This window comes from Aptenodytes patagonicus, chromosome 3 (genome assembly GCF_965638725.1).
Source record: "Aptenodytes patagonicus chromosome 3, bAptPat1.pri.cur, whole genome shotgun sequence".
NCBI lineage: Eukaryota > Metazoa > Chordata > Aves > Sphenisciformes > Spheniscidae > Aptenodytes > Aptenodytes patagonicus.
Window position 1 is genome coordinate 1,764,471 of NC_134951.1, and position 26,918 is coordinate 1,791,388.

The 26,918-nt window shown below is 48.7% G+C and overlaps 2 protein-coding genes and 1 long non-coding RNA gene across 3 annotated transcripts; 1 reads left to right on the forward strand and 2 right to left on the reverse strand.

Annotated features, from left to right (window-relative positions):
* Positions 1 to 5,265: 5,265 nt before the first annotated feature.
* On the reverse strand, positions 5,266 to 7,032 carry LOC143158835 (uncharacterized). Its single transcript, XM_076335288.1, has one exon. It carries the CDS (start codon positions 7,030 to 7,032, stop codon positions 5,266 to 5,268), a length of 1,767 nt encoding a protein of 588 aa, XP_076191403.1.
* A 7,601-nt stretch (positions 7,033 to 14,633) lies between these two features.
* Positions 14,634 to 15,820, forward strand: LOC143158922 (uncharacterized). The gene is made up of 3 exons (XR_012995070.1): positions 14,634 to 14,747; positions 14,862 to 14,916; positions 15,477 to 15,820. It is a non-coding gene; the product is annotated as an uncharacterized LOC143158922 (long non-coding RNA).
* Positions 15,821 to 21,215: 5,395 nt separating this feature from the next.
* Positions 21,216 to 22,982, reverse strand: LOC143158836 (uncharacterized). The gene has a single exon (XM_076335289.1). The coding sequence runs from the start codon at positions 22,980 to 22,982 to the stop codon at positions 21,216 to 21,218; it is 1,767 nt and encodes a 588-aa protein (XP_076191404.1).
* Between the last annotated feature and the right edge of the window lie 3,936 nt (positions 22,983 to 26,918).

A 26,918-nucleotide genomic window follows, 5' to 3' on the forward strand; every position in this document is an offset into this window, starting at 1 on the left:
GCCGCTCTACGTGTGGGAGATAGTTTTCATAGAACACTAGTTTTCATAGAATCATTAAAGTTGGAAAAGACCTCTAAGATCCTCGAGTCCAACCAGCGACCCAACACCACCACCCACTAAACCATGTCCTTAAGTGCTGCATCTACACATCTTTTAAATACTTCCAGGGATGGGGACTCCACCACTTCCCTGGGCAGCCTGGTCCAATGTTTAACCACTCTTTCAGTAAAGAAATTTTTCCTCATGTCCAATCTAAACCTCCCCTGGCGCAACTTGAGGCCGTTTCCACTTGTCCTATCACTAGTTACTTGGGAGAAGAGACCGACCCCCACCTCGCTACAACCTCCTTTCAGGTAGTTGTGGAGAGCGATGAGGTCTCCCCTGAGCCTTCTCTTCTCCAGGCTAAACAAGCCCAGTTCCCTCAGCCGATCCTCAGAAGACTTCTTCTCCAGACCCCTCACCAGCCTCGTTGCCCTTCTCTGGACACGCTCCAGCACCTCAACGTCCTTCTTGTAGTGAGGGGCCCAAAACTGAACACAGTATTCGAGGTGCGGCCTCACCAGGGCCGAGTACAGGGGCACGATCACTTCCCTACTCCTGCTGGCCACACTAGTTCTGATACAGGCCAGGATGCCATTGGCCTTCTTGGCCGCCTGGGCACACTGCCGGCTCATGTTCAGCCGGCTGTCGACCAACACCCCCAGGTCCTTTTCCGACAGGCAGCTTTCCAGCCACTCTTCCCCAAGCCTGTAGCCCTGCATGGGGTTGTTGTGGCCCATGTGCAGGACCCGGCACTTGGCCTTGTTGAACCTCATACAGTTGGCCTCGGCCCATCGATCCAGCCTGTCCAGGTCCCTCTGCAGAGCCTTCCTACCCTCGAGCAGATCAACACTCCCGCCCAACTCGGTGTCGTCTGCAAACTGACTGAGGGTGCACTCGATCCCCTCGTCCAGATCATTGATAAAGATACTGAACAAGACCAGCCCCAAAACTGAGCCCTGGGGAACACCGCTCGTGACCGGCTGCCAACTGGATTGAACTCCATTCACCACAACTCTCTGGGCCCGGCCGTCCCAGCCAGTTTTTGACCCAGCGCAGAGTACACCTGTCTAAGCCATGAGCCGCCAGCTTCTCGAGGAGAATGCTGTGGGAGACGGTGTCAAAGGCCTTGCTGAAGTCCAGGTAGACCACATCCACAGCCTCTCCCTCATCCACCAGGCGGGTCACCCAGTCATAGAAGGAGATCAGGTTGGTCGAGCAGGACCTGCCTCTCATGAACCCGTGCTGGCTGGGCCTGATCCCCCGGTTGTCCCGCACATGCCTTGTGAGCACCCTCAAGATGAACCGCTCCATCATCTTCCCCGGCACCGAGGTCAGGCTGACAGGCCGGTAGTTCCCCGGATCCTCCTTCCGGCCCTTCTTGTAGATGGGCGTCACATTGGCAAGCCTCCAGTCGTCCGGGACCTCCCCCGTTAACCAGGACTGCTGATAAATGATGGAGAGTGGCTTGGCGAGCACCTCCGCCAGCTCCCTCAGCATCTCGGGTGGATCCCATCCGGCCCCATAGACTTGTGAGCGTCCAGGTGGCATAGCAGGTCGTTAACTGCTTCCTCTTGGATTATGGGGGGGTTCATCCTGCTCACCGTCCCTGTCTTCCAGCTCGGGGGGCCGAGTACCCTGAGGATAACTGGTCTGCCTGTTAAAGACTGAGGCAAAGAAGGCATTGAGTACCTCAGCCTTTTCCTCATCCTCGGTGGCAATGTTCCCCCCCACATCCAATAAAGGATGGAGATTCTCCTTGGCTCTCTTTTTGTTGTTAATATATTTGTAAAAACTTTTTTTGTTGTCTTTAACGACAGCGGCCAGATTGCGTTCTAGCTGGGCTTTTGCCTTTCTCATTTCCTCTCTGCACAACCTAACGAGATCCCTGTACTCTTCTTGAGTCGCCTGCCCCTTCTTCCACAAGCGGTAAACTCTCCTTTTTTTCCTGAGTCCCAGCAAAAGCTCCCCGTTCAGCCAGGCCGGTCGTCTTCCCCGCCCGTTCTTCTTACGGCATATGGGGACAGCCTGCTCCTGCGCCTTTAAAGACTTCCTTCCTGAAGATCGTCCAGTCTTCCTGGACCCCTTTGCCCTTCAGGACCGTCTCCCAAGGGACTCTCTCAACCAGCGTCCTGAACAGGCCAAAGTCCGCCCTCCGGAAGTCCATGGTTGCGGTTTTGCTGCCCCACCTCCTTACTTCACCAAGAATCGAGAATTCTACCATTTCATGGTTGCTAAGCCCAAGACGGCCTCCAACCACCACATCTCCCACCAGTCCTTCTCTGTTAGTAAACAGCAGGTCGAGCGAGGCACCTCCCCTGGTAGGCTCACTTACCAGCTGTGTCAGGAAGTTGTCTTCCACACACTCCAGGAACCTCCTAGACTGCTTCCTCTCTGCTGTGTTGTATTTCCAGCAGACATCCGGGAAGTTGAAGTCCCCCATGAGAACAAGGGCTAGCGATTGAGAGACTTCTGCCAGACGCTTGTAGAAGGCTTCATCCGCCCCTTCATCCCGGTTGGGTGGTCTATAACAGACTCCCAGCAGGATATCTGCCGCGTTGGCCTTCCCCCTCGTCCTTACCCATACACACTCGACCGTATCATCATCACAATCGTTGAGCTCTAGACAATCGAAACACTCCCTAACATACAGGGCCACCCCACCGCCTCTCCTTCCTCGCCTGTCCCTTCTGAAGAGTCTATAGCCATCCAGTGCAGCACTCCAATCGTGAGAGTCACGCCACCATGTTTCTGTGATGGCGACTAAGTCATATCTCTCCCGCTGCACAATGGCTTCCAGCTCCTCCTGTTTGTCGCCCACGCTGCGTGCATTGGTGTAGATGCACTTGAGCTGGGCTATCGATTTCGCCCCCAGCATCGGCATGCCACCCCTAGGCTCATCTCTAGTGAGCCTGGTTTTATCCCCTTCCCCCTTCAAACCTAGTTCAAAGCCCTCTCAATAAGCCCTGCCAATTCATGAGCAATGATCCTTTTCCCCCTGTGAGACAGCTGAACTCCATCTGTCGCCAGCAGCCCCGGTGCCATGTAAACCTCCCCGTGATCAAAAAAGCCAAAATTCCTCCGATGGCACCAGCCCCTCAGCCACATGTTGATCAGGTGTGTTTTCCTGTTCCTTTCAGTATCCCTCCCTGCCGCTGTAGGGATTGAGGAAAACACTACCTGTGCTCCCGATCCTTCAACCAGTCGCCCCAGTGCCCTGAAGTCCCTTTTGATCACTGCAGGACTTCTCTCTGGAACCTCATCACTGCCAGCCTGTATAACCAACAGCGGGCAGTAAATAATAGTAGTAGATAACCCAGCGGCTCCCCGAAATAGCCCCTGAGAGATGCTGCGAGGAGTGCAACGCGCCTCTGCCCGGGAGCTCTGGGAACAGCGAGAGCTTGCAGGCGTTGTTCTCTGTCCTCAGGGCCCTGGGAACACCGAAGGGACCCATGAGACCGGCCAGGCAGGACGCAAGGGCTCCTCCTGCAAGGCAGACATGGACACAATGCGGCGATGCCAGCAGTGCAGACCTGCAGCCAGCTGGGCAGGGGGAGTCTCTCCCCAGCCTGGCCCCCACGGGGCCCCCGCCCTCATGGGCACAGGGGGAGAGTTGGGATGGAGCCCCTGCCCTGGGTGGGGTACCAGGGCATCCCTCTTTGCCCCTTGGGGGAGAGGAGGTCAAAGAGTTGGGAATGGAGGAGCCAAGTTGAACCTGGGAAGAAGACGGAGAGGGGGAAAGGTGTTTTTACTTTTGTTTTTGTTTCTTACTCTCCTACTTTTTGATTGGCAATAAATGGAATTAATCTTCCCCAAGTTGAGTTTGTTTTGCCTGTGACAGTCGTCAGTGAGTTCTCATAGAACCATGCCATCACAGAATGGTTTGGGTTGGAAGGGACTTTTGAAGATCGTCTAACCCAACCCCCCTGCCATGCGCTGGGACATGATCCACTAGATCAGGTTGCTCAAAGCCTCGTCCAGCCTGACCTTGAACACTTCCAGGGATGGGGCATCGTAAGGGACGAGGCCCAAGTGACTGTGCTGTGAGCCCAGACAATGCCCCGAGAGAAGGCTCCAGACGTCAGCCACGGGAAGGGGCCTGGTCTCACTTCCCTTGACTGACTGGTGTCTCAGCCACTCCTGGAACCGGGGCGAGAGAAGATTCCAGAAGTCTTGGACTGGGGCCAATAAATAGGGGCGCATACGACCCGCCTGGGGCACTCTCTACACCGAACACCCCCGTCGGCAGGTCCGACGCTGGATCCAGGGCTGGTGATCTCCCCATCTCTCTCTCCCCACCCCCCCACCCCCCGACTCTTTCTGTTCTCTTAAAGCTGCTAAGTAACACAAGGCCTACCTCAACTTCTCATACAGCCTAAAAGCGCAGAGCTTAGGTGGATGGAATTGTGAGAGGGTCAACGTTTACAGAATGTTTGGTCCATTAAAGTCGATGTTTATGTGCGGACCTTGAGTGTTATCTCACCTTAATCCACACCGAGGGGATTTGCGAATCTTGGTCACTCTCCCCTTCTCAGAGGTGGTGTTACCGTAAGTCGGCAGATGAAAAACTCTCTAAGACTCAATTTGGAGTTTTAGAAAGCAGGCATTCTTTATTGCGGCGCCGGACGCACAGGGAATCACTCCACCTAATGTGCGCGCCGAGCTGCTTAACTAGAGGAGTTAAGTACAATCAAAATATACATATTCATTAGTTTTCCGAGGCATGATTAACATATTAATGTTAGGTCATTAACATATGTAAAGTCTTTACACATGCGCTCTTATGTCCATTGGTGGTCTTTCAGGGTCCTCTAGTTGAACTCAGTTCTTGCGCGTGCACAGTTCGTTCTTTGGCTCGGTTTGCACACTTTTACCTTCACAAACTAGCTGTCTTCAGCATCACTTTCTTGTCTACAAAGTTTCAAGGTCTTCTGTCCTACTGAATGTTTAGCTCATCTATTCAGAGAGTACACCCCTACTGCACAGAGTAAACCCCTACTGAATGTTGGGCTTATCTATTCAGAGAGTATGTCCAGCTTGGCTACATTATGTCCAGTGACGAGAACCAGATGTCTCTTCAGTATTCCTTTGTACTCGGTATCAATCCCTCCTTTTCTTTTGAGGATTCGTAGCTAGCAAGGTACAATCCTCATCTCATTAAGAGAGTTGACAAAGCTATAGTAGACAGGGTTAGTATATGTCAAGTTGGGTTATTCCTTTCATCATCTACCAAACCTTTGTATACAATATAACTACAAGTAACAGGCATACTACAGTTAGAGTTAGTAAGACTATAATTGGATGAAGCATAAGGTTAAACACTCCCGTTGCAGCCGGTGACCATCCAAGAAGAGTTTCCCACCGATGGTGTTCTCTATCCTTCTTTACTCTTTCCAAGACATGGTGTATCTCTTCTGTATCATGATGAACGGTGATTAGAGTTTTGCGTCCATTGTCTCGGACCCGTTCTAGTAATTGACACAGGTCATTGTGTTGTAGTAGTTTCTTCACCAATGTGAGATCCATTCCGATGGGGGTAGGTAATAAATCTTCACTCAGTGTATAATTAGATTGCAATAATTGATAAGATGTAACAGCAGCTGAATAATTAAAGTTGCATCCTACAATGTTACTAAAGTTACAAACACAAATATTTGAGTGATTGCTTGTATCTACAGTAACGCTATCCACAAATATACAGTTACAAGGGGTTCTCATACAAACACATCCTTTCCCAATATATATGAGTATAGTGTTAGGTGTCTCATCAGGATGTATTTCAAAGTGACAAACACTTTGTTCAGTGTCAAGACAAATGTCTTGGGCTTTAATGGTGTTACTCTCACAAATAAATCCTTGCTGTTCCCGTACGACGCATGCGTTAACATCAACAGTTTGCCATTTGTTTCCATTCTGTTGGGCCCACACTCTGTGTTCTGATGGATAGAGTATAGTTCCATTGTGATTTAATCCTAATGCAATGATTGGGTATATGGTGTCTGCCGAAGCATTGTGAATTGTTAAGACAAAAGCTGTGGCCTTATTGTTGACGGGATCAAAAGTGAAATTAACTAAGTACCACCAGGATTGGAATTCTTTCTCAAATTTAGTTGCATTATCCCAAATTACCTTTCGAATTTCGGTGGGTAAGGTGCCCTCTTCCCCTTCTCTTATAACTGCTGCTGCCATAGATTGCATCCACAACTGAGCCTGGACACAACTAAGGGCTAGAGAAACGTTATTTTGGGCTGTACCAAGTGCATTCACAATCAACTGATGGTCCTTTTCATTAATTCTTTCCCACTGAGGCAATAAGTCGGATAAAAGCCATTGGTTAGTTCCCAGTGCTAATAGAGAAGACCGCAGTGGGTGTTCTAATTTGCTTAAATCGCTTGTTGCCGCACTTAGTTTATTTACGAGCACTTCAGCATCTGTACTATTTAAGACTCCCAGTCCCGTTCCTATGATGCCAGTCACATCTCTCCTTGTTCGCCTTGGGGAGGTAAGTGGTCGTCCACGTAGCCATGCTAACCACCCTGCATAGGTCGTACTTAGGAATGGCAAACAGGCTGGTTTGATTGCAGAGATATTGACTTGCATTAATAGTTCTACCCTTTTAAGAGACCACGATGGGTTGAATAACACTCGTTGTTGGCCTGTATTTTTGATCACATATGGTCCAATTTCAGAAATTTGTGGAGACAGAGTTTTCTTATCTTTTGCAGTCGAGGCAGGTGTTGTCGTACCAAGTTTAGTAATGCCAATTTTAAATTTAAATGATAATCCCAGGTTGCGGTGAGCCCAAAGGCAGACTACAATAACAGGTTGTACTAAGGTAAAGTTGTACCAACAATCCGATTGTTTAGAGGCGCAAAGTTTTGTATCTTTTGTTACTGGGCTTGATGTGATGTTGTACACAGAAATCTGAGACGCCTTCTCATGAGCAGACCCATTGATCGTTCGACATCCTATTTTGATTTCTTTTCCTGCCATTCCTCGAAGTCGGGGAATTGTATTACCAGCTTCATCTCCATCCCGGCCCCATTCGTTTTCTAGGTACACTTCAGTGCCGTGCACGGCCACGGTGGAAAGATTGAAATTTCCCTTATTAGAGTGTATTCCCACACTCCCGGTGTACTTAATACGAGCTTGAGACCATGGCCATTCTGGGGTTCTTTGACCACAGGTCAAGAGGAGTGGCGCTGCCAGGGTTTGGACTAGTAGTATAAACACAGTATTCCTGTTTGTCATCCTGCAGGGTGTGAGCATCTGTTGATCTCTGTTCTCATAATTTTAATTAAGTTCTATTACTCCCAGATATTCTCTTAACTACTAGTCGAAGAGGTGATCTTGATTCCACTTTCCATTCTACAGGAGCTTTCTTAATTCGAGAGTAGGGAATCCACGGTCCTTTTCCTTCTAGTTTAACTGCTGTATGTGTAGTTAACAAGATTTGAAATGGTCCTTTCCATTTCTCTTGTAGTGGTTCAGAAGTCCAGGATTTAATGTATACCCAATCTCCGGGCTGGAATGGATGCGCTGGGGAATCAAGACCTAGAGATTTATTCAAGACTACATATTTATTTAGTTTTCGTAAAACTTTCCCAAGAGCAATCAAGTAATTTCTTGCATCATTCTCCCCTTGTATTCGCATCTCTCCTGGCAGTCCAGGTGTTTGGTACGGTCGTCCGTACATCAATTCGTACGGGCTGAAGTGTTGCCTACCTCGTGGCTGGACTCTAATTCTTAGCAAAGCTAAAGGCAAAGCCTGTGTCCAATTCATCGAGGTTTCCTGACGTATCTTACTCAACTGAGTCTTGAGGGTACAATTCATTCTTCCTACTTTACCACTAGATTGAGGCCTGTAAGGGGTATGTAAATCCCAACTAGTACCTAACAGTCTGCTTATTTCGGTAACTACTTTGGCTACAAAATGTGGACCCCTATCTGATGACATCCCTAAAGGTACTCCAAATCTTGGGATTATTTCTTTTAATAATATTTTTACTACTTCTTTTGCTTTATTGGTGCGACATGGAAAGGCCTCAGGCCATCCTGTATATGTATCCACAAGGACCAACAAATACTTTAGCCCTCCTTTTCTTGGCAATTCAGTAAAATCTATTTGCCAATACTCCCCAGGTGCCTGTCCCTCAGTAGTTTTTCCAAACTGAATTTTATTCTGTGGTTTTGGGTTGGTTTTACAACATAGCTCACATCTTTGTGTGACTGATTTAATAATGTCCACCATATTTCTGCTAATAACCGACTTCTGTAAATGTTTTAACAAATTTTCAGTCCCCCAGTGCACAGTGTTATGTTCTTCCTTTACTGAACGATTCATAAGGGAATGCGGTATTACTACTAAACCTGTAGGTGTAACTGCCCGTCCGTCTTCTCGCCTTTCTGCTTGTAAAGTTTCGATTAATCTTTTATCTTGTTTATCGTAAATAGGGTTTTCTTGAAGGGAGATTCTTTTTCCTGGCACTATTGCTAATACATTTTCTTCTATGCCTTTTTCTGCAGCCCGCTTTGCGGCCAAATCAGCCAGCTTATTTCCTCGCTCCTGAGCGGTTTGTCCCGACTGATGAGCTTCACAATGCATAATAGCTACCGCAGCCGGAGCCTTTATGCTCTCCAGTAGGCTCAAGATCTCTTCTTTATGCTTTATCTCCGTACCTCGTGAGGATAACAATCCTCTTTCCTTCCAAATTGCTCCATGTGCATGTACTACTCCAAAAGCATATTTAGAATCTGTCCAAATATGCACACACTTATTTGCACTTAACTGTAGAGCTCGGGTGAGAGCTATCAATTCGGCCTTCTGAGCTGACGTCTTGATGGGCAGCGCTTGTGCTTCCACCACCGTTTCGACGGTGGTGATTGCATATCCTGATACCCGCTTTCCTTCTTTCATAAAGCCGCTGCCGTCCGTGTATAGCTCCCAGTCTGGATTCTGCAAGGGAACATCCTTTAAATCGGGTCTGCTTGAATAGACTTCCTCAATGGTCTGCAGACAGTCATGTTCCGGTTTGCCGCCTTCTTGTCGAGTTGAGAGAAACATGGCAGGATTAATCACGGCAGTAGTCTTTAAGGTCACATCATCTAGTTCTATTAGTACTCCCTGATATTTTAGCATTCTACTAGGAGACAACCAATGTCCACCCTTCTGGTCCAATACTGTGGACAGTATATTCTCTTAACTACTATTATGTTCCACCATGTGTGGAACATAAACAGTTATCTTTTGTCCCATAGTAAGTTTTCGAGCCTCCTGTATTAATAACACTGTTGCAGCTACTGCTCTTAGGCAACTCGGCCGTCCTTGGCTCACCGGATCAAGTTGTTTAGAAAAGTAGGCCACAGCCCTTTTATATTCCCCCAGCCGCTGGGTTAAAACTCCAAGGGCTATTGCTTGTCTTTCATGAGTAAATAGTTCAAATGGCTTTTCTAAATTAGGCAGTCCCAAAGCTGGGGCCTTCATCAGAGCTCTTCTGAGTTGAATGTATGCATTTCGATCTTCATTTGACCATTGCAGGGGACCTTTTGATGACTTCAATAATTCATACAAGGGTTGTACCATCAGTCCGTAGTTAGCAATCCAAAAGCGACACCACCCCACCATTCCTAAAAAGGTTCTCAACTCATGAACATTTCGAGGTTCTGGAAGCTGACAAATAGCTTCTTTCCTTTCATTACTTAATTGTCTCTGTCCCCTCAGAATTTCAAAGCCCAAATATATTACAGTTTCCTGTGCAATTTGGGCCTTTCCTTTTGACACTCGGTAACCACTAAGTCCGAGGAAATTTAATAAACTGACTGTCACTTCCAAGCATTCCTCTCGGGAGTTCCCAGCTATTAGTATATCGTCGACATACTGCAGCATTACTCCATTTCTATTTTCTTGTCTCCATAATTCTAATTCTTTTGCTAGTTGATTTCCAAAGATTGTCGGGCTATTTTTGAATCCTTGCGGTAATACAGTCCAAGTGTACTGGGTTTTCCTTCCAGTCCCAGGATTCTCCCATTCAAAGGCAAACAATTCCTGGCTTCCGGAATCAAGTGGGACGCAGAAAAAGGCATCTTTTAAATCTAAAACTGTAAACCACCCCGATCCTCAGTGAGTGCGGTTAATAGCGTATACGGATTTGCCACTGCCGGATGTATATCTTGGACAATTTGATTTACTGCTCTCAAATCCTGGACTAATCTGCAAGATTTCTCATCGGCCTTCTTAACAGGTAGAATCGGAGTATTAGACTTAGATTCACATTCTCTTAATAACCCATATTTCAAAAACTTTCGTATAATAGGTACCAAACCAAGTTTAGCTTCTAATTTTAAGGGATACTGTTTCAATCTTACCAGTGTTGATCCTGGTATAAGGTCTATCCTTACGGGTTCAGCCCTCTTTGATTTTCCAGGTATTTCTCCTGCCCAGACAACAGGGATCACTGCATCCTCAACTTCAGTCGGGATTTTCCTTTTCACTTGCTCAATTTCCTGCAATAATAATATTGAAGCTTGGACAAATTTAGATTCTGGCATTGACACTTCTACTTCTCCATTCTTAAACTTTATTTCAGCTTCTAGTTTTTCTAGTAGATCTCGGCCTATTAAAGGTTTCGGTGCACCTGGTAGATACAAAACCTGATGCGTTACCCATTGTTTTCCAGTTTTAAATTTTAGAGGTTTAAAGAAGGGCCGCGTCTCGGGCTTTCCTGTCGCACCAATAATTCTTACAGTATCATATCCTAACTCATGTTCCTTCGTATTCAAAACCGAATAAGTAGCTCCTGTATCGATTAAACGTTCTATTTCAGTTTCATCTTCCCCCAGCTTAATTTTAACCAGAGGCTCTGCTGGGGAAGATTCCTCCGGTTTCCTTCAGTCTTCCATTTCTATGTTTAATATAGAGGTTTCAGACTTTCCATTTTTTCGTAACAATGGACATTCTTGTTTCCAATGTCCCTCCTTCCTACAATAAGCACACTGAGTTTTTCCTAATGGGGGTCTAGAGTATCCCCTACCGCGACCTTCCCGATGTCGACCCCCCCCACATCCGTCTCTTCTTTGGCCTCCTCGTGAACCACGAACTCCTTCCAATGCTGCGATTAGCCTAGCATTCCCTTTTTCTTTTTGCTGGTCTCTGTTTCTATGTATTACCCAAGCCCGATCTAAAAGCTTTCCCAAATCTCTAGCATCTGCCCCTTGTAGTTTCTGTAATGTCCTGCGAATGTCGTCTGCAGATTGTCCAATAAATAAAGTTGCCAATTGACTCTTTCCCTCTTCTGATTCAGGATCTAGTGTTGTATATTTCCGGGCTGCTTCTTTTAACTTCTTTAAGAAGTCTGTGGGTGACTCCTTCTTGTCTTGTTTAATTTCATATAATTTTGACCAGTTTATTGCTTTAGGTATAGCATTCCTTATCCCAAATAGCACCCATTTTTGATACTGAGTCAGTAATAATTTCTCTCCATTATCACTTGGATCCCATGCAGGATCAGCCGAAGGGAAATGATGCTCCAGTTGTCCCTGCAGTGTTCCCGCAGCTATTTGAGCTTCTACCTGACTTCTAGCTGTTTTACGAATCATTTCCCTTTCTGTACTATCAAACAATACTTGCATGATAACTTCAATATCTTTCCAGTCTGGATCCTGAGGTTTTATCATCATTTCAAAGGCACTGGCCACTCGATCGGAATCATCTCTATAATTGCCGGCAGCTATTTTCCAGTTGTTTAAATCTGTGATCGAAAAAGGCACTTTTACTACAACCGGACCCTCATTCCCTACTGCTTGCCTGAACGGAGCTCGCAACGCGGTTCCCTGTCGGTTACGAGTTCTCCTTGCCACCGGCGTGGCCCCTGTAGCGCCTCTCTCAGACTCATCGTCCGATTCGCCCTCCACCCTGAAGGGCTCAAATCCGTGATTCTGGGATCTCTGCCTCAGTCCCGGAGCCACTGACATCTCTAAATCCTCTTCCTGCTCTTTCTGGGTCAACTTCAAACATCTCTGTCCAATACTACATGCCGAACAACACCTTTTTAACACTTTCCCTTTTTCTCTCTCTCGTTCATCCTTTCCCAATGCCAATACCAAAGGATCAGTTGGGGCCAAATTAATTCCACACTTCTTTTGCCACTCAGGATGCTGCCTTAATGTAAAGAACATATCGGCATACAATACCTCATCCCATTTTCCTTCTCTCCTCAGAAACAGCATTAGTTGTAACAGAGTATTATAATTCAAAGTACCATTCCTTGGCCACTTTTCTCCATCTTCTAGTTTACACAGTGGCCACCATTGATTACAATACTTAATTAGATCATCCCTTTTTGCGACCCCACCAGGGGATCCTGCAATTTGTTTCCAATGTATTAAAATACAACCCAAAGGTGATTTCTTTAAAATTCCCTCACCCGTGGATGATCCGGCACCCATTTTATACACAGGGAATCACACACACAGACAAGTCTTTCATACAACACCACAAATAACCAATCACTATAACAAACAGATGAACTATAACAAACAGACAAGATACTTGCAATAATAGACAAGTTCTTACAATATTTGTTACCGCGGTTGCTCTTAACATTTACCTTGAGCGGGAACTCTAATCCCTTTTAAATCAAACGGGGACTTTAACCCCTTCCAAACCAAACGGGGACGTTTAACCCCTGCCAAACGGGGACTAGCCCCTGCCCGGGTCCTAAACCCAACCCTGCGGAGCTTTCGCTGCGTCTGACGGGCAGGTAACCAAATTTCCGAAAGAATGCCTTCTTACTCACAAAGCAGTAGTCTTCGCTCAGGGGCTCTTCGGTCCGGGGATCGGGAGAAGTCCTCTCCGAGAATCCCTCGGTGCCGGCTGAGGTTCCGCGATCCCAGGATCCGTCGAGGCTCAAGAGCTGTGTCCCATCTGGGTCGCCAAAACTGTTACCGTAAGTCGGCAGATGAAAAACTCTCTAAGACTCAGTTTGGAGTTTTAGAAAGCAGGCATTCTTTATTGCGGTGCCGGACGCACAGGGGATCACTCCACCTAATGTGCGCGCCGAGCTGCTTAACTAGAGGAGTTAAGTACAATCAAAATATACATATTCATTAGTTTTCCGAGGCATGATTAACATATTAATGTTAGGTCATTAACATATGTAAAGTCTTTACACATGCGCTCTTATGTCCATTGGTGGTCTTTCAGGGTCCTCTGGTGGTCGTCGATAGTCTTCCTCACCGTGACCGCTAGTTGAACTCAGTTCTTGCGCGTGCACAGTTCGTTCTTTGGCTCGGTTTGCACACTTTTACCTTCACAAACTAGCTGTCTTCAGCATCACTTTCTTGTCTGCAAAGTTTCAAGGTCTTCTGTCCTACTCAATGTTTAGCTCATCTATTCAGAGAGTACACCCCTACTGCACAGAGTAAACCCCTACTGAATGTTGGGCTTATCTATTCAGAGAGTATGTCCAGCTTGGCTACATTATGTCCAGTGAAGAGAACCAGATGTCTCTTCAGTATTCCTTTGTACTCGGTATCAGTGGGACATGACAGGCAGTCCTGGTCCAAACTGCAAACCAAAGTGCGAAGGAGCGTCGGGGCCGAGCGGGGCTGGAGCTCGGCACCCAACAGCGCCGGGGAAGGGGACCAGACGCTGCCATTCCATCTCCGGTTGATCAGGTAGCCATCACAGTGGCCCATCCTGGCCTAGGGGTGGAGGCGGGTGGCCCAGAGGAACCTTCCCTGCGCGCTCCCCCGCAGGCCCTGGGCTATGTCCTGGGGCGCCCTGGGTGCCCCCCAAACCCTGACACAGGGGCGCTCTGGGGCAGCTGCTCGCTAATGGCTTCACATTTCCCCGCGCCACCTCAGCCCTGGGTCACTGTGGCAGCCATTGTGTGTCAAGGCGATGTCACCATTGCATGACAAACGTGGCCCTTATTTCCGTGGGTTTTGGGGAGGGTCAGGAGTCACTTCGACTGCGCGCATGCTGGCGAGCAAGCGAGCAGACGGGCAAGAGTGTGAAAAACACATCAGAGATGGGAAGAAAAGCAAACAAGCAGGTAGGAGCGGGGTGCTTTGGTGTCACCCCAACCTCTCCTCCCCTCAGGGGATCTCGCCGGGTTTCTCGACCTCCCCACTTGACCCCTTTGCACATCCCCTCATCATGCAGAACCTCAGGAGGAGATTCTGGCGCTCCCTGGGCAAGATGGAGGAGTGGCAGCTGACGGTGCTGTTCTTCACCTCAAGCCTGAGCATTTGGGGGCTCTGCGTGCTCGTGCTGCCCTGCATCCCCACCTTGTTGGCCATACTGGGTCTGGGCATCTGCATGACCTGGTGGCCCAAAAGCAAGGCCAAGGTAGGTGTCCGTCTTGGCATCGCCCCAAACACTCCCTGGGCAGGGCTTAGCCCGGGGCAGAGCACATCCCCGGGCTGCTCGGGAGGGGCCCCATTTTGGGACGGAGCAGTGAAGAGTGGCCATTGCCCACCCAGCCAGGCCCCTGTTCTGCAGCCACCTCCGCCCAGGTGCCAGGCCTGGGGCCAGGGACACTCCTGTCCCTGTAACTCCAGTTACCCTTCCCAGGGGCCTGGTTTCCTGGGCAGGGGCCCTCCTGGCTGAGGGGAGACACCCCGCGCTAACCCGGGCCTTGCTTTCTGGGGGCAGGGGACCTCCGCGGGGAAGAGCTCTAGGAGAAGGAGGAGGAAGGACCCGATAGGTGAGCAGCCCCATCCCAGAGCTCCGCAGTGGCTCCCGGCCGAGAGACGCCATTGCAGCTGGGAGCCCCCGCGACGGCTGCCCTTGCTCACTCTCCCTCTGCCTCCTCCCTCAGGAGCCTCCATCCCCTGGGAAGGCGCGGAGTGGTCTGCAGAGAGCCTGCAGGCAGGGTAAGGAGAGCCCTTCCCTGCAGGGGGGGCAGCCAACTCGTGGGTCCCTCTGCCCCGTCGCCCTGGGGAGGCTGCGGGTGGGCGAGAGCAGGATGTGGCGCAGAGCCGGGGTCAGCCCTGATGCCCTGAGGAAGCCGAGGAAGGGATGGGGTTGGGGGGGCTGGGGAAGGGGGGGGATGGCTTGCGGAGGGCCAGGGCAAACCCCTGCGGGGATGGCAGCTTTCAGGGCAATGCCTTCTGCTGACACCCACCGTACCCCCTCCCACAGAGCCCACTGGTGGCCCCAGCGCCCCTCTCTGTCCTCGGCCCCTGGCCTGGGCTGGCCCTTTTCTCCTCGGGCTGGAAGGCGCCCGGCCCCTCGCTATGCGCCTCGTCCTGCTGGGCTGGGCTTGCCCCATGTCCCCAAGACCCCACCTGACCCAGAGCATCCCAGAGCTGGCAGGGCTGGCTGCGGGCAGCTGGGAGATCACCCAGTCGGTCGGGAGAAGCCAGAGAGAGGGTGCTGGCTCTGTCCTGTCCCACAGCAGCCCCCACAGTCCAGCCGGGATTTCCCCCCACAGGTGGGGAAAGCCCCATGGAGGAGAATGGTGGGGAAGCAACTGCGGCGCGGAAGCAGCCTGTGCAAGGGAGCTCCCCTGGGAGACAGGAGACATGGGTCAAGGTGGACATTTCAGTGCTGACACCAGCTCGGAGCTCCTCAGGAACCAGCCTTCCATCACCAACACGGAGGAGCTCGCCAGATCCCTGATGGAGTCCCTGGACATAACCCAAATCTGCCTCGACCTGCTGGGAGAGCTGAAGGCAGCTCAGGGTAGCGGCGCTCCAACCCCGTGCAAAGCCGTGAGGAAAGAATACCTCGTCTGCCTGCAGTGCCGCCGACGCCTCATGGGCAGCTGCCCGCACCACAGCGAGCCCGCGGCAGAACAGGACCTGCCCGTGCTGGCCGCCATCCTCTACAGCGTGGACCTCCTGGTGCACGAGGAGGACCTGCAGCTGGAACTGGGGCTGGGCTTTGAGCTGGCCATCGGCGGGGAGCCGCTCTACGTGTGGGAGATAGTTTTCATAGAACACTAGTTTTCATAGAATCATTAAAGTTGGAAAAGACCTCTAAGATCCTCGAGTCCAACCAGCGACCCAACACCACCACCCACTAAACCATGTCCTTAAGTGCTGCATCTACACATCTTTTAAATACTTCCAGGGATGGGGACTCCACCACTTCCCTGGGCAGCCTGGTCCAATGTTTAACCACTCTTTCAGTAAAGAAATTTTTCCTCATGTCCAATCTAAACCTCCCCTGGCGCAACTTGAGGCCGTTTCCACTTGTCCTATCACTAGTTACTTGGGAGAAGAGACCGACCCCCACCTCGCTACAACCTCCTTTCAGGTAGTTGTGGAGAGCGATGAGGTCTCCCCTGAGCCTTCTCTTCTCCAGGCTAAACAAGCCCAGTTCCCTCAGCCGATCCTCAGAAGACTTCTTCTCCAGACCCCTCACCAGCCTCGTTGCCCTTCTCTGGACACGCTCCAGCACCTCAACGTCCTTCTTGTAGTGAGGGGCCCAAAACTGAACACAGTATTCGAGGTGCGGCCTCACCAGGGCCGAGTACAGGGGCACGATCACTTCCCTACTCCTGCTGGCCACACTAGTTCTGATACAGGCCAGGATGCCATTGGCCTTCTTGGCCGCCTGGGCACACTGCCGGCTCATGTTCAGCCGGCTGTCGACCAACACCCCCAGGTCCTTTTCCGACAGGCAGCTTTCCAGCCACTCTTCCCCAAGCCTGTAGCCCTGCATGGGGTTGTTGTGGCCCATGTGCAGGACCCGGCACTTGGCCTTGTTGAACCTCATACAGTTGGCCTCGGCCCATCGATCCAGCCTGTCCAGGTCCCTCTGCAGAGCCTTCCTACCCTCGAGCAGATCAACACTCCCGCCCAACTCGGTGTCGTCTGCAAACTGACTGAGGGTGCACTCGATCCCCTCGTCCAGATCATTGATAAAGATACTGAACAAGACCAGCCCCAAAACTGAGCCCTGGGGAACACCGCTCGTGACCGGCCGCCAACTGGATTGAACTCCATTCACCACAACTCTCTGGGCCCGGCCGTCCCAGCCAGTTTTTGACCCAGCGCAGAGTACACCTGTCTAAGCCATGAGCCGCCAGCTTCTCGAGGAGAATGCTGTGGGAGACGGTGTCAAAGGCCTTGCTGAAGTCCAGGTAGACCACATCCACAGCCTCTCCCTCATCCACCAGGCGGGTCACCCAGTCATAGAAGGAGATCAGGTTGGTCGAGCAGGACCTGCCTCTCATGAACCCGTGCTGGCTGGGCCTGATCCCCCGGTTGTCCCGCACATGCCTTGTGGGCGCCCTCAAGATGAACCGCTCCATCATCTTCCCCGGCACCGAGGTCAGGCTGACAGGCCGGTAGTTCCCCGGATCCTCCTTCCGGCCCTTCTTGTAGATGGGCGTCACATTGGCAAGCCTCCAGTCGTCCGGGACCTCCCCCGTTAACCAGGACTGCTGATAAATGATGGAGAGTGGCTTGGCGAGCACCTCCGCCAGCTCCCTCAGCATCTCGGGTGGATCCCATCCGGCCCCATAGACTTGTGAGCGTCCAGGTGGCGTAGCAGGTCATTGACTGCTTCCTCTTGGATTATGGGGGGGTTCATCCTGCTCACCGTCCCTGTCTTCCAGCTCGGGGGGCCGAGTACCCTGAGGATAACTGGTCTGCCTGTTAAAGACTGAGGCAAAGAAGGCATTGAGTACCTCAGCCTTTTCCTCATCCTCGGTGGCAATGTTCCCCCCCACATCCAATAAAGGATGGAGATTCTCCTTGGCTCTCTTTTTGTTGTTAATATATTTGTAAAAACTTTTTTTGTTGTCTTTAACGACAGCGGCCAGATTGCGTTCTAGCTGGGCTTTTGCCTTTCTCATTTCCTCTCTGCACAACCTAACGAGATCCCTGTACTCTTCTTGAGTCGCCTGCCCCTTCTTCCACAAGCGGTAAACTCTCCTTTTTTTCCTGAGTCCCAGCAAAAGCTCCCCGTTCAGCCAGGCCGGTCGTCTTCCCCGCCCGTTCTTCTTACGGCATATGGGGACAGCCTGCTCCTGCGCCTTTAAAGACTTCCTTCCTGAAGATCGTCCAGTCTTCCTGGACCCCTTTGCCCTTCAGGACCGTCTCCCAAGGGACTCTCTCAACCAGCGTCCTGAACAGGCCAAAGTCCGCCCTCCGGAAGTCCATGGTTGCGGTTTTGCTGCCCCACCTCCTTACTTCACCAAGAATCGAGAATTCTACCATTTCATGGTCGCTAAGCCCAAGACGGCCTCCAACCACCACATCTCCCACCAGTCCTTCTCTGTTAGTAAACAGCAGGTCGAGCGAGGCACCTCCCCTGGTAGGCTCACTTACCAGCTGTGTCAGGAAGTTGTCTTCCACACACTCCAGGAACCTCCTAGACTGCTTCCTCTCTGCTGTGTTGTATTTCCAGCAGACATCCGGGAAGTTGAAGTCCCCCATGAGAACAAGGGCTAGCGATTGAGAGACTTCTGCCAGACGCTTGTAGAAGGCTTCATCCGCCCCTTCATCCCGGTTGGGTGGTCTATAACAGACTCCCAGCAGGATATCTGCCGCGTTGGCCTTCCCCCTCGTCCTTACCCATACACACTCGACCGTATCATCATCACAATCGTTGAGCTCTAGACAATCGAAACACTCCCTAACATACAGGGCCACCCCACTGCCTCTCCTTCCTCGCCTGTCCCTTCTGAAGAGTCTATAGCCATCCAGTGCAGCACTCCAATCGTGAGAGTCACGCCACCATGTTTCTGTGATGGCGACTAAGTCATATCTCTCCCGCTGCACAATGGCTTCCAGCTCCTCCTGTTTGTCGCCCACGCTGCGTGCATTGGTGTAGATGCACTTGAGCTGGGCTATCGATTTCGCCCCCAGCATCGGCATGCCACCCCTAGGCTCATCTCTAGTGAGCCTGGTTTTATCCCCTTCCCCCTTCAAACCTAGTTCAAAGCCCTCTCAATAAGCCCTGCCAATTCATGAGCAATGATCCTTTTCCCCCTGTGAGACAGCTGAACTCCATCTGTCGCCAGCAGCCCCGGTGCCATGTAAACCTCCCCGTGATCAAAAAAGCCAAAATTCCTCCGATGGCACCAGCCCCTCAGCCACATGTTGATCAGGTGTGTTTTCCTGTTCCTTTCAGTATCCCTCCCTGCCGCTGTAGGGATTGAGGAAAACACTACCTGTGCTCCCGATCCTTCAACCAGTCGCCCCAGTGCCCTGAAGTCCCTTTTGATCACTGCAGGACTTCTCTCTGGAACCTCATCACTGCCAGCCTGTATAACCAACAGCGGGCAGTAAATAATAGTAGTAGATAACCCAGCGGCTCCCCGAAATAGCCCCTGAGGGATGCTGCGAGGAGTGCAACGCGCCTCTGCCCGGGAGCTCTGGGAACAGCGAGAGCTTGCAGGCGTTGTTCTCTGTCCTCAGGGCCCTGGGAACACCGAAGGGACCCATGAGACCGGCCAGGCAGGACGCAAGGGCTCCTCCTGCAAGGCAGACATGGACACAATGCGGCGATGCCAGCAGTGCAGACCTGCAGCCAGCTGGGCAGGGGGAGTCTCTCCCCAGCCTGGCCCCCACGGGGCCCCCGCCCTCATGGGCACAGGGGGAGAGTTGGGATGGAGCCCCTGCCCTGGGTGGGGTACCAGGGCATCCCTCTTTGCCCCCTGGGGGAGAGGAGGTCAAAGAGTTGGGAATGGAGGAGCCAAGTTGAACCTGGGAAGAAGACGGAGAGGGGGAAAGGTGTTTTTACTTTTGTTTTTGTTTCTTACTCTCCTACTTTTTGATTGGCAATAAATGGAATTAATCTTCCCCAAGTTGAGTTTGTTTTGCCTGTGACAGTCGTCAGTGAGTTCTCATAGAACCATGCCATCACAGAATGGTTTGGGTTGGAAGGGACTTTTGAAGATCGTCTAACCCAACCCCCCTGCCATGCGCTGGGACATGATCCACTAGATCAGGTTGCTCAAAGCCTCGTCCAGCCTGACCTTGAACACTTCCAGGGATGGGGCATCGTAAGGGACGAGGCCCAAGTGACTGTGCTGTGAGCCCAGACAATGCCCCGAGAGAAGGCTCCAGACGTCAGCCACGGGAAGGGGCCTGGTCTCACTTCCCTTGACTGACTGGTGTCTCAGCCACTCCTGGAACCGGGGCGAGAGAAGATTCCAGAAGTCTTGGACTGGGGCCAATAAATAGGGGCGCATACGACCCGCCTGGGGCACTCTCTACACCGAACACCCCCGTCGGCAGGTCCGACGCTGGATCCAGGGCTGGTGATCTCCCCATCTCTCTCTCCCCACCCCCCCACCCCCCGACTCTTTCTGTTCTCTTAAAGCTGCTAAGTAACACAAGGCCTACCTCAACTTCTCATACAGCCTAAAAGCGCAGAGCTTAGGTGGATGGAATTGTGAGAGGGTCAACGTTTACAGAATGTTTGGTCCATTAAAGTTGATGTTTATGTGCGGACCTTGAGTGTTATCTCACCTTAATCCACACCGAGGGGATTTGCGAATCTTGGTCACTCTCCCCTTCTCAGAGGTGGTGTTACCGTAAGTCGGCAGATGAAAAACTCTCTAAGACTCAATTTGGAGTTTTAGAAAGCAGGCATTCTTTATTGCGGCGCCGGACGCACAGGGAATCACTCCACCTAATGTGCGCGCCGAGCTGCTTAACTAGAGGAGTTAAGTACAATCAAAATATACATATTCATTAGTTTTCCGAGGCATGATTAACATATTAATGTTAGGTCATTAACATATGTAAAGTCTTTACACATGCGCTCTTATGTCCATTGGTGGTCTTTCAGGGTCCTCTAGTTGAACTCAGTTCTTGCGCGTGCACAGTTCGTTCTTTGGCTCGGTTTGCACACTTTTACCTTCACAAACTAGCTGTCTTCAGCATCACTTTCTTGTCTACAAAGTTTCAAGGTCTTCTGTCCTACTGAATGTTTAGCTCATCTATTCAGAGAGTACACCCCTACTGCACAGAGTAAACCCCTACTGAATGTTGGGCTTATCTATTCAGAGAGTATGTCCAGCTTGGCTACATTATGTCCAGTGACGAGAACCAGATGTCTCTTCAGTATTCCTTTGTACTCGGTATCAATCCCTCCTTTTCTTTTGAGGATTCGTAGCTAGCAAGGTACAATCCTCATCTCATTAAGAGAGTTGACAAAGCTATAGTAGACAGGGTTAGTATATGTCAAGTTGGGTTATTCCTTTCATCATCTACCAAACCTTTGTATACAATATAACTACAAGTAACAGGCATACTACAGTTAGAGTTAGTAAGACTATAATTGGATGAAGCATAAGGTTAAACACTCCCGTTGCAGCCGGTGACCATCCAAGAAGAGTTTCCCACCGATGGTGTTCTCTATCCTTCTTTACTCTTTCCAAGACATGGTGTATCTCTTCTGTATCATGATGAACGGTGATTAGAGTTTTGCGTCCATTGTCTCGGACCCGTTCTAGTAATTGACACAGGTCATTGTGTTGTAGTAGTTTCTTCACCAATGTGAGATCCATTCCGATGGGGGTAGGTAATAAATCTTCACTCAGTGTATAATTAGATTGCAATAATTGATAAGATGTAACAGCAGCTGAATAATTAAAGTTGCATCCTACAATGTTACTAAAGTTACAAACACAAATATTTGAGTGATTGCTTGTATCTACAGTAACGCTATCCACAAATATACAGTTACAAGGGGTTCTCATACAAACACATCCTTTCCCAATATATATGAGTATAGTGTTAGGTGTCTCATCAGGATGTATTTCAAAGTGACAAACACTTTGTTCAGTGTCAAGACAAATGTCTTGGGCTTTAATGGTGTTACTCTCACAAATAAATCCTTGCTGTTCCCGTACGACGCATGCGTTAACATCAACAGTTTGCCATTTGTTTCCATTCTGTTGGGCCCACACTCTGTGTTCTGATGGATAGAGTATAGTTCCATTGTGATTTAATCCTAATGCAATGATTGGGTATATGGTGTCTGCCGAAGCATTGTGAATTGTTAAGACAAAAGCTGTGGCCTTATTGTTGACGGGATCAAAAGTGAAATTAACTAAGTACCACCAGGATTGGAATTCTTTCTCAAATTTAGTTGCATTATCCCAAATTACCTTTCGAATTTCGGTGGGTAAGGTGCCCTCTTCCCCTTCTCTTATAACTGCTGCTGCCATAGATTGCATCCACAACTGAGCCTGGACACAACTAAGGGCTAGAGAAACGTTATTTTGGGCTGTACCAAGTGCATTCACAATCAACTGATGGTCCTTTTCATTAATTCTTTCCCACTGAGGCAATAAGTCGGATAAAAGCCATTGGTTAGTTCCCAGTGCTAATAGAGAAGACCGCAGTGGGTGTTCTAATTTGCTTAAATCGCTTGTTGCCGCACTTAGTTTATTTACGAGCACTTCAGCATCTGTACTATTTAAGACTCCCAGTCCCGTTCCTATGATGCCAGTCACATCTCTCCTTGTTCGCCTTGGGGAGGTAAGTGGTCGTCCACGTAGCCATGCTAACCACCCTGCATAGGTCGTACTTAGGAATGGCAAACAGGCTGGTTTGATTGCAGAGATATTGACTTGCATTAATAGTTCTACCCTTTTAAGAGACCACGATGGGTTGAATAACACTCGTTGTTGGCCTGTATTTTTGATCACATATGGTCCAATTTCAGAAATTTGTGGAGACAGAGTTTTCTTATCTTTTGCAGTCGAGGCAGGTGTTGTCGTACCAAGTTTAGTAATGCCAATTTTAAATTTAAATGATAATCCCAGGTTGCGGTGAGCCCAAAGGCAGACTACAATAACAGGTTGTACTAAGGTAAAGTTGTACCAACAATCCGATTGTTTAGAGGCGCAAAGTTTTGTATCTTTTGTTACTGGGCTTGATGTGATGTTGTACACAGAAATCTGAGACGCCTTCTCATGAGCAGACCCATTGATCGTTCGACATCCTATTTTGATTTCTTTTCCTGCCATTCCTCGAAGTCGGGGAATTGTATTACCAGCTTCATCTCCATCCCGGCCCCATTCGTTTTCTAGGTACACTTCAGTGCCGTGCACGGCCACGGTGGAAAGATTGAAATTTCCCTTATTAGAGTGTATTCCCACACTCCCGGTGTACTTAATACGAGCTTGAGACCATGGCCATTCTGGGGTTCTTTGACCACAGGTCAAGAGGAGTGGCGCTGCCAGGGTTTGGACTAGTAGTATAAACACAGTATTCCTGTTTGTCATCCTGCAGGGTGTGAGCATCTGTTGATCTCTGTTCTCATAATTTTAATTAAGTTCTATTACTCCCAGATATTCTCTTAACTACTAGTCGAAGAGGTGATCTTGATTCCACTTTCCATTCTACAGGAGCTTTCTTAATTCGAGAGTAGGGAATCCACGGTCCTTTTCCTTCTAGTTTAACTGCTGTATGTGTAGTTAACAAGATTTGAAATGGTCCTTTCCATTTCTCTTGTAGTGGTTCAGAAGTCCAGGATTTAATGTATACCCAATCTCCGGGCTGGAATGGATGCGCTGGGGAATCAAGACCTAGAGATTTATTCAAGACTACATATTTATTTAGTTTTCGTAAAACTTTCCCAAGAGCAATCAAGTAATTTCTTGCATCATTCTCCCCTTGTATTCGCATCTCTCCTGGCAGTCCAGGTGTTTGGTACGGTCGTCCGTACATCAATTCGTACGGGCTGAAGTGTTGCCTACCTCGTGGCTGGACTCTAATTCTTAGCAAAGCTAAAGGCAAAGCCTGTGTCCAATTCATCGAGGTTTCCTGACGTATCTTACTCAACTGAGTCTTGAGGGTACAATTCATTCTTCCTACTTTACCACTAGATTGAGGCCTGTAAGGGGTATGTAAATCCCAACTAGTACCTAACAGTCTGCTTATTTCGGTAACTACTTTGGCTACAAAATGTGGACCCCTATCTGATGACATCCCTAAAGGTACTCCAAATCTTGGGATTATTTCTTTTAATAATATTTTTACTACTTCTTTTGCTTTATTGGTGCGACATGGAAAGGCCTCAGGCCATCCTGTATATGTATCCACAAGGACCAACAAATACTTTAGCCCTCCTTTTCTTGGCAATTCAGTAAAATCTATTTGCCAATACTCCCCAGGTGCCTGTCCCTCAGTAGTTTTTCCAAACTGAATTTTATTCTGTGGTTTTGGGTTGGTTTTACAACATAGCTCACATCTTTGTGTGACTGATTTAATAATGTCCACCATATTTCTGCTAATAACCGACTTCTGTAAATGTTTTAACAAATTTTCAGTCCCCCAGTGCACAGTGTTATGTTCTTCCTTTACTGAACGATTCATAAGGGAATGCGGTATTACTACTAAACCTGTAGGTGTAACTGCCCGTCCGTCTTCTCGCCTTTCTGCTTGTAAAGTTTCGATTAATCTTTTATCTTGTTTATCGTAAATAGGGTTTTCTTGAAGGGAGATTCTTTTTCCTGGCACTATTGCTAATACATTTTCTTCTATGCCTTTTTCTGCAGCCCGCTTTGCGGCCAAATCAGCCAGCTTATTTCCTCGCTCCTGAGCGGTTTGTCCCGACTGATGAGCTTCACAATGCATAATAGCTACCGCAGCCGGAGCCTTTATGCTCTCCAGTAGGCTCAAGATCTCTTCTTTATGCTTTATCTCCGTACCTCGTGAGGATAACAATCCTCTTTCCTTCCAAATTGCTCCATGTGCATGTACTACTCCAAAAGCATATTTAGAATCTGTCCAAATATGCACACACTTATTTGCACTTAACTGTAGAGCTCGGGTGAGAGCTATCAATTCGGCCTTCTGAGCTGACGTCTTGATGGGCAGCGCTTGTGCTTCCACCACCGTTTCGACGGTGGTGATTGCATATCCTGATACCCGCTTTCCTTCTTTCATAAAGCCGCTGCCGTCCGTGTATAGCTCCCAGTCTGGATTCTGCAAGGGAACATCCTTTAAATCGGGTCTGCTTGAATAGACTTCCTCAATGGTCTGCAGACAGTCATGTTCCGGTTTGCCGCCTTCTTGTCGAGTTGAGAGAAACATGGCAGGATTAATCACGGCAGTAGTCTTTAAGGTCACATCATCTAGTTCTATTAGTACTCCCTGATATTTTAGCATTCTACTAGGAGACAACCAATGTCCACCCTTCTGGTCCAATACTGTGGACAGTATATTCTCTTAACTACTATTATGTTCCACCATGTGTGGAACATAAACAGTTATCTTTTGTCCCATAGTAAGTTTTCGAGCCTCCTGTATTAATAACACTGTTGCAGCTACTGCTCTTAGGCAACTCGGCCGTCCTTGGCTCACCGGATCAAGTTGTTTAGAAAAGTAGGCCACAGCCCTTTTATATTCCCCCAGCCGCTGGGTTAAAACTCCAAGGGCTATTGCTTGTCTTTCATGAGTAAATAGTTCAAATGGCTTTTCTAAATTAGGCAGTCCCAAAGCTGGGGCCTTCATCAGAGCTCTTCTGAGTTGAATGTATGCATTTCGATCTTCATTTGACCATTGCAGGGGACCTTTTGATGACTTCAATAATTCATACAAGGGTTGTACCATCAGTCCGTAGTTAGCAATCCAAAAGCGACACCACCCCACCATTCCTAAAAAGGTTCTCAACTCATGAACATTTCGAGGTTCTGGAAGCTGACAAATAGCTTCTTTCCTTTCATTACTTAATTGTCTCTGTCCCCTCAGAATTTCAAAGCCCAAATATATTACAGTTTCCTGTGCAATTTGGGCCTTTCCTTTTGACACTCAGTAACCACTAAGTCCGAGGAAATTTAATAAACTGACTGTCACTTCCAAGCATTCCTCTCGGGAGTTCCCAGCTATTAGTATATCGTCGACATACTGCAGCATTACTCCATTTCTATTTTCTTGTCTCCATAATTCTAATTCTTTTGCTAGTTGATTTCCAAAGATTGTCGGGCTATTTTTGAATCCTTGCGGTAATACAGTCCAAGTGTACTGGGTTTTCCTTCCAGTCCCAGGATTCTCCCATTCAAAGGCAAACAATTCCTGGCTTCCGGAATCAAGTGGGACGCAGAAAAAGGCATCTTTTAAATCTAAAACTGTAAACCACCCCTGATCCTCAGTGAGTGTGGTTAATAGCGTATACGGATTTGCCACTGCCGGATGTATATCTTGGACAATTTGATTTACTGCTCTCAAATCCTGGACTAATCTGCAAGATTTCTCATCGGCCTTCTTAACAGGTAGAATCGGAGTATTAGACTTAGATTCACATTCTCTTAATAACCCATATTTCAAAAACTTTCGTATAATAGGTACCAAACCAAGTTTAGCTTCTAATTTTAAGGGATACTGTTTCAATCTTACCAGTGTTGATCCTGGTATAAGGTCTATCCTTACGGGTTCAGCCCTCTTTGATTTTCCAGGTATTTCTCCTGCCCAGACAACAGGGATCACTGCATCCTCAACTTCAGTCGGGATTTTCCTTTTCACTTGCTCAATTTCCTGCAATAATAATATTGAAGCTTGGACAAATTTAGATTCTGGCATTGACACTTCTACTTCTCCATTCTTAAACTTTATTTCAGCTTCTAGTTTTTCTAGTAGATCTCGGCCTATTAAAGGTTTCGGTGCACCTGGTAGATACAAAACCTGATGCGTTACCCATTGTTTTCCAGTTTTAAATTTTAGAGGTTTAAAGAAGGGCCGCGTCTCGGGCTTTCCTGTCGCACCAATAATTCTTACAGTATCATATCCTAACTCATGTTCCTTCGTATTCAAAACCGAATAAGTAGCTCCTGTATCGATTAAACATTCTATTTCAGTTTCATCTTCCCCCAGCTTAATTTTAACCAGAGGCTCTGCTGGGGAAGATTCCTCCGGTTTCCTTCAGTCTTCCATTTCTATGTTTAATATAGAGGTTTCAGACT

Bases quoted from the DNA above. Each gene is read 5' to 3' on its own strand.
- LOC143158835 (XM_076335288.1), bottom strand. From the start codon at position 7,032: ATGGCAGGAAAAGAAATCAAAATAGGATGTCGAACGATCAATGGGTCT.
- LOC143158836 (XM_076335289.1), bottom strand. From the start codon at position 22,982: ATGGCAGGAAAAGAAATCAAAATAGGATGTCGAACGATCAATGGGTCT.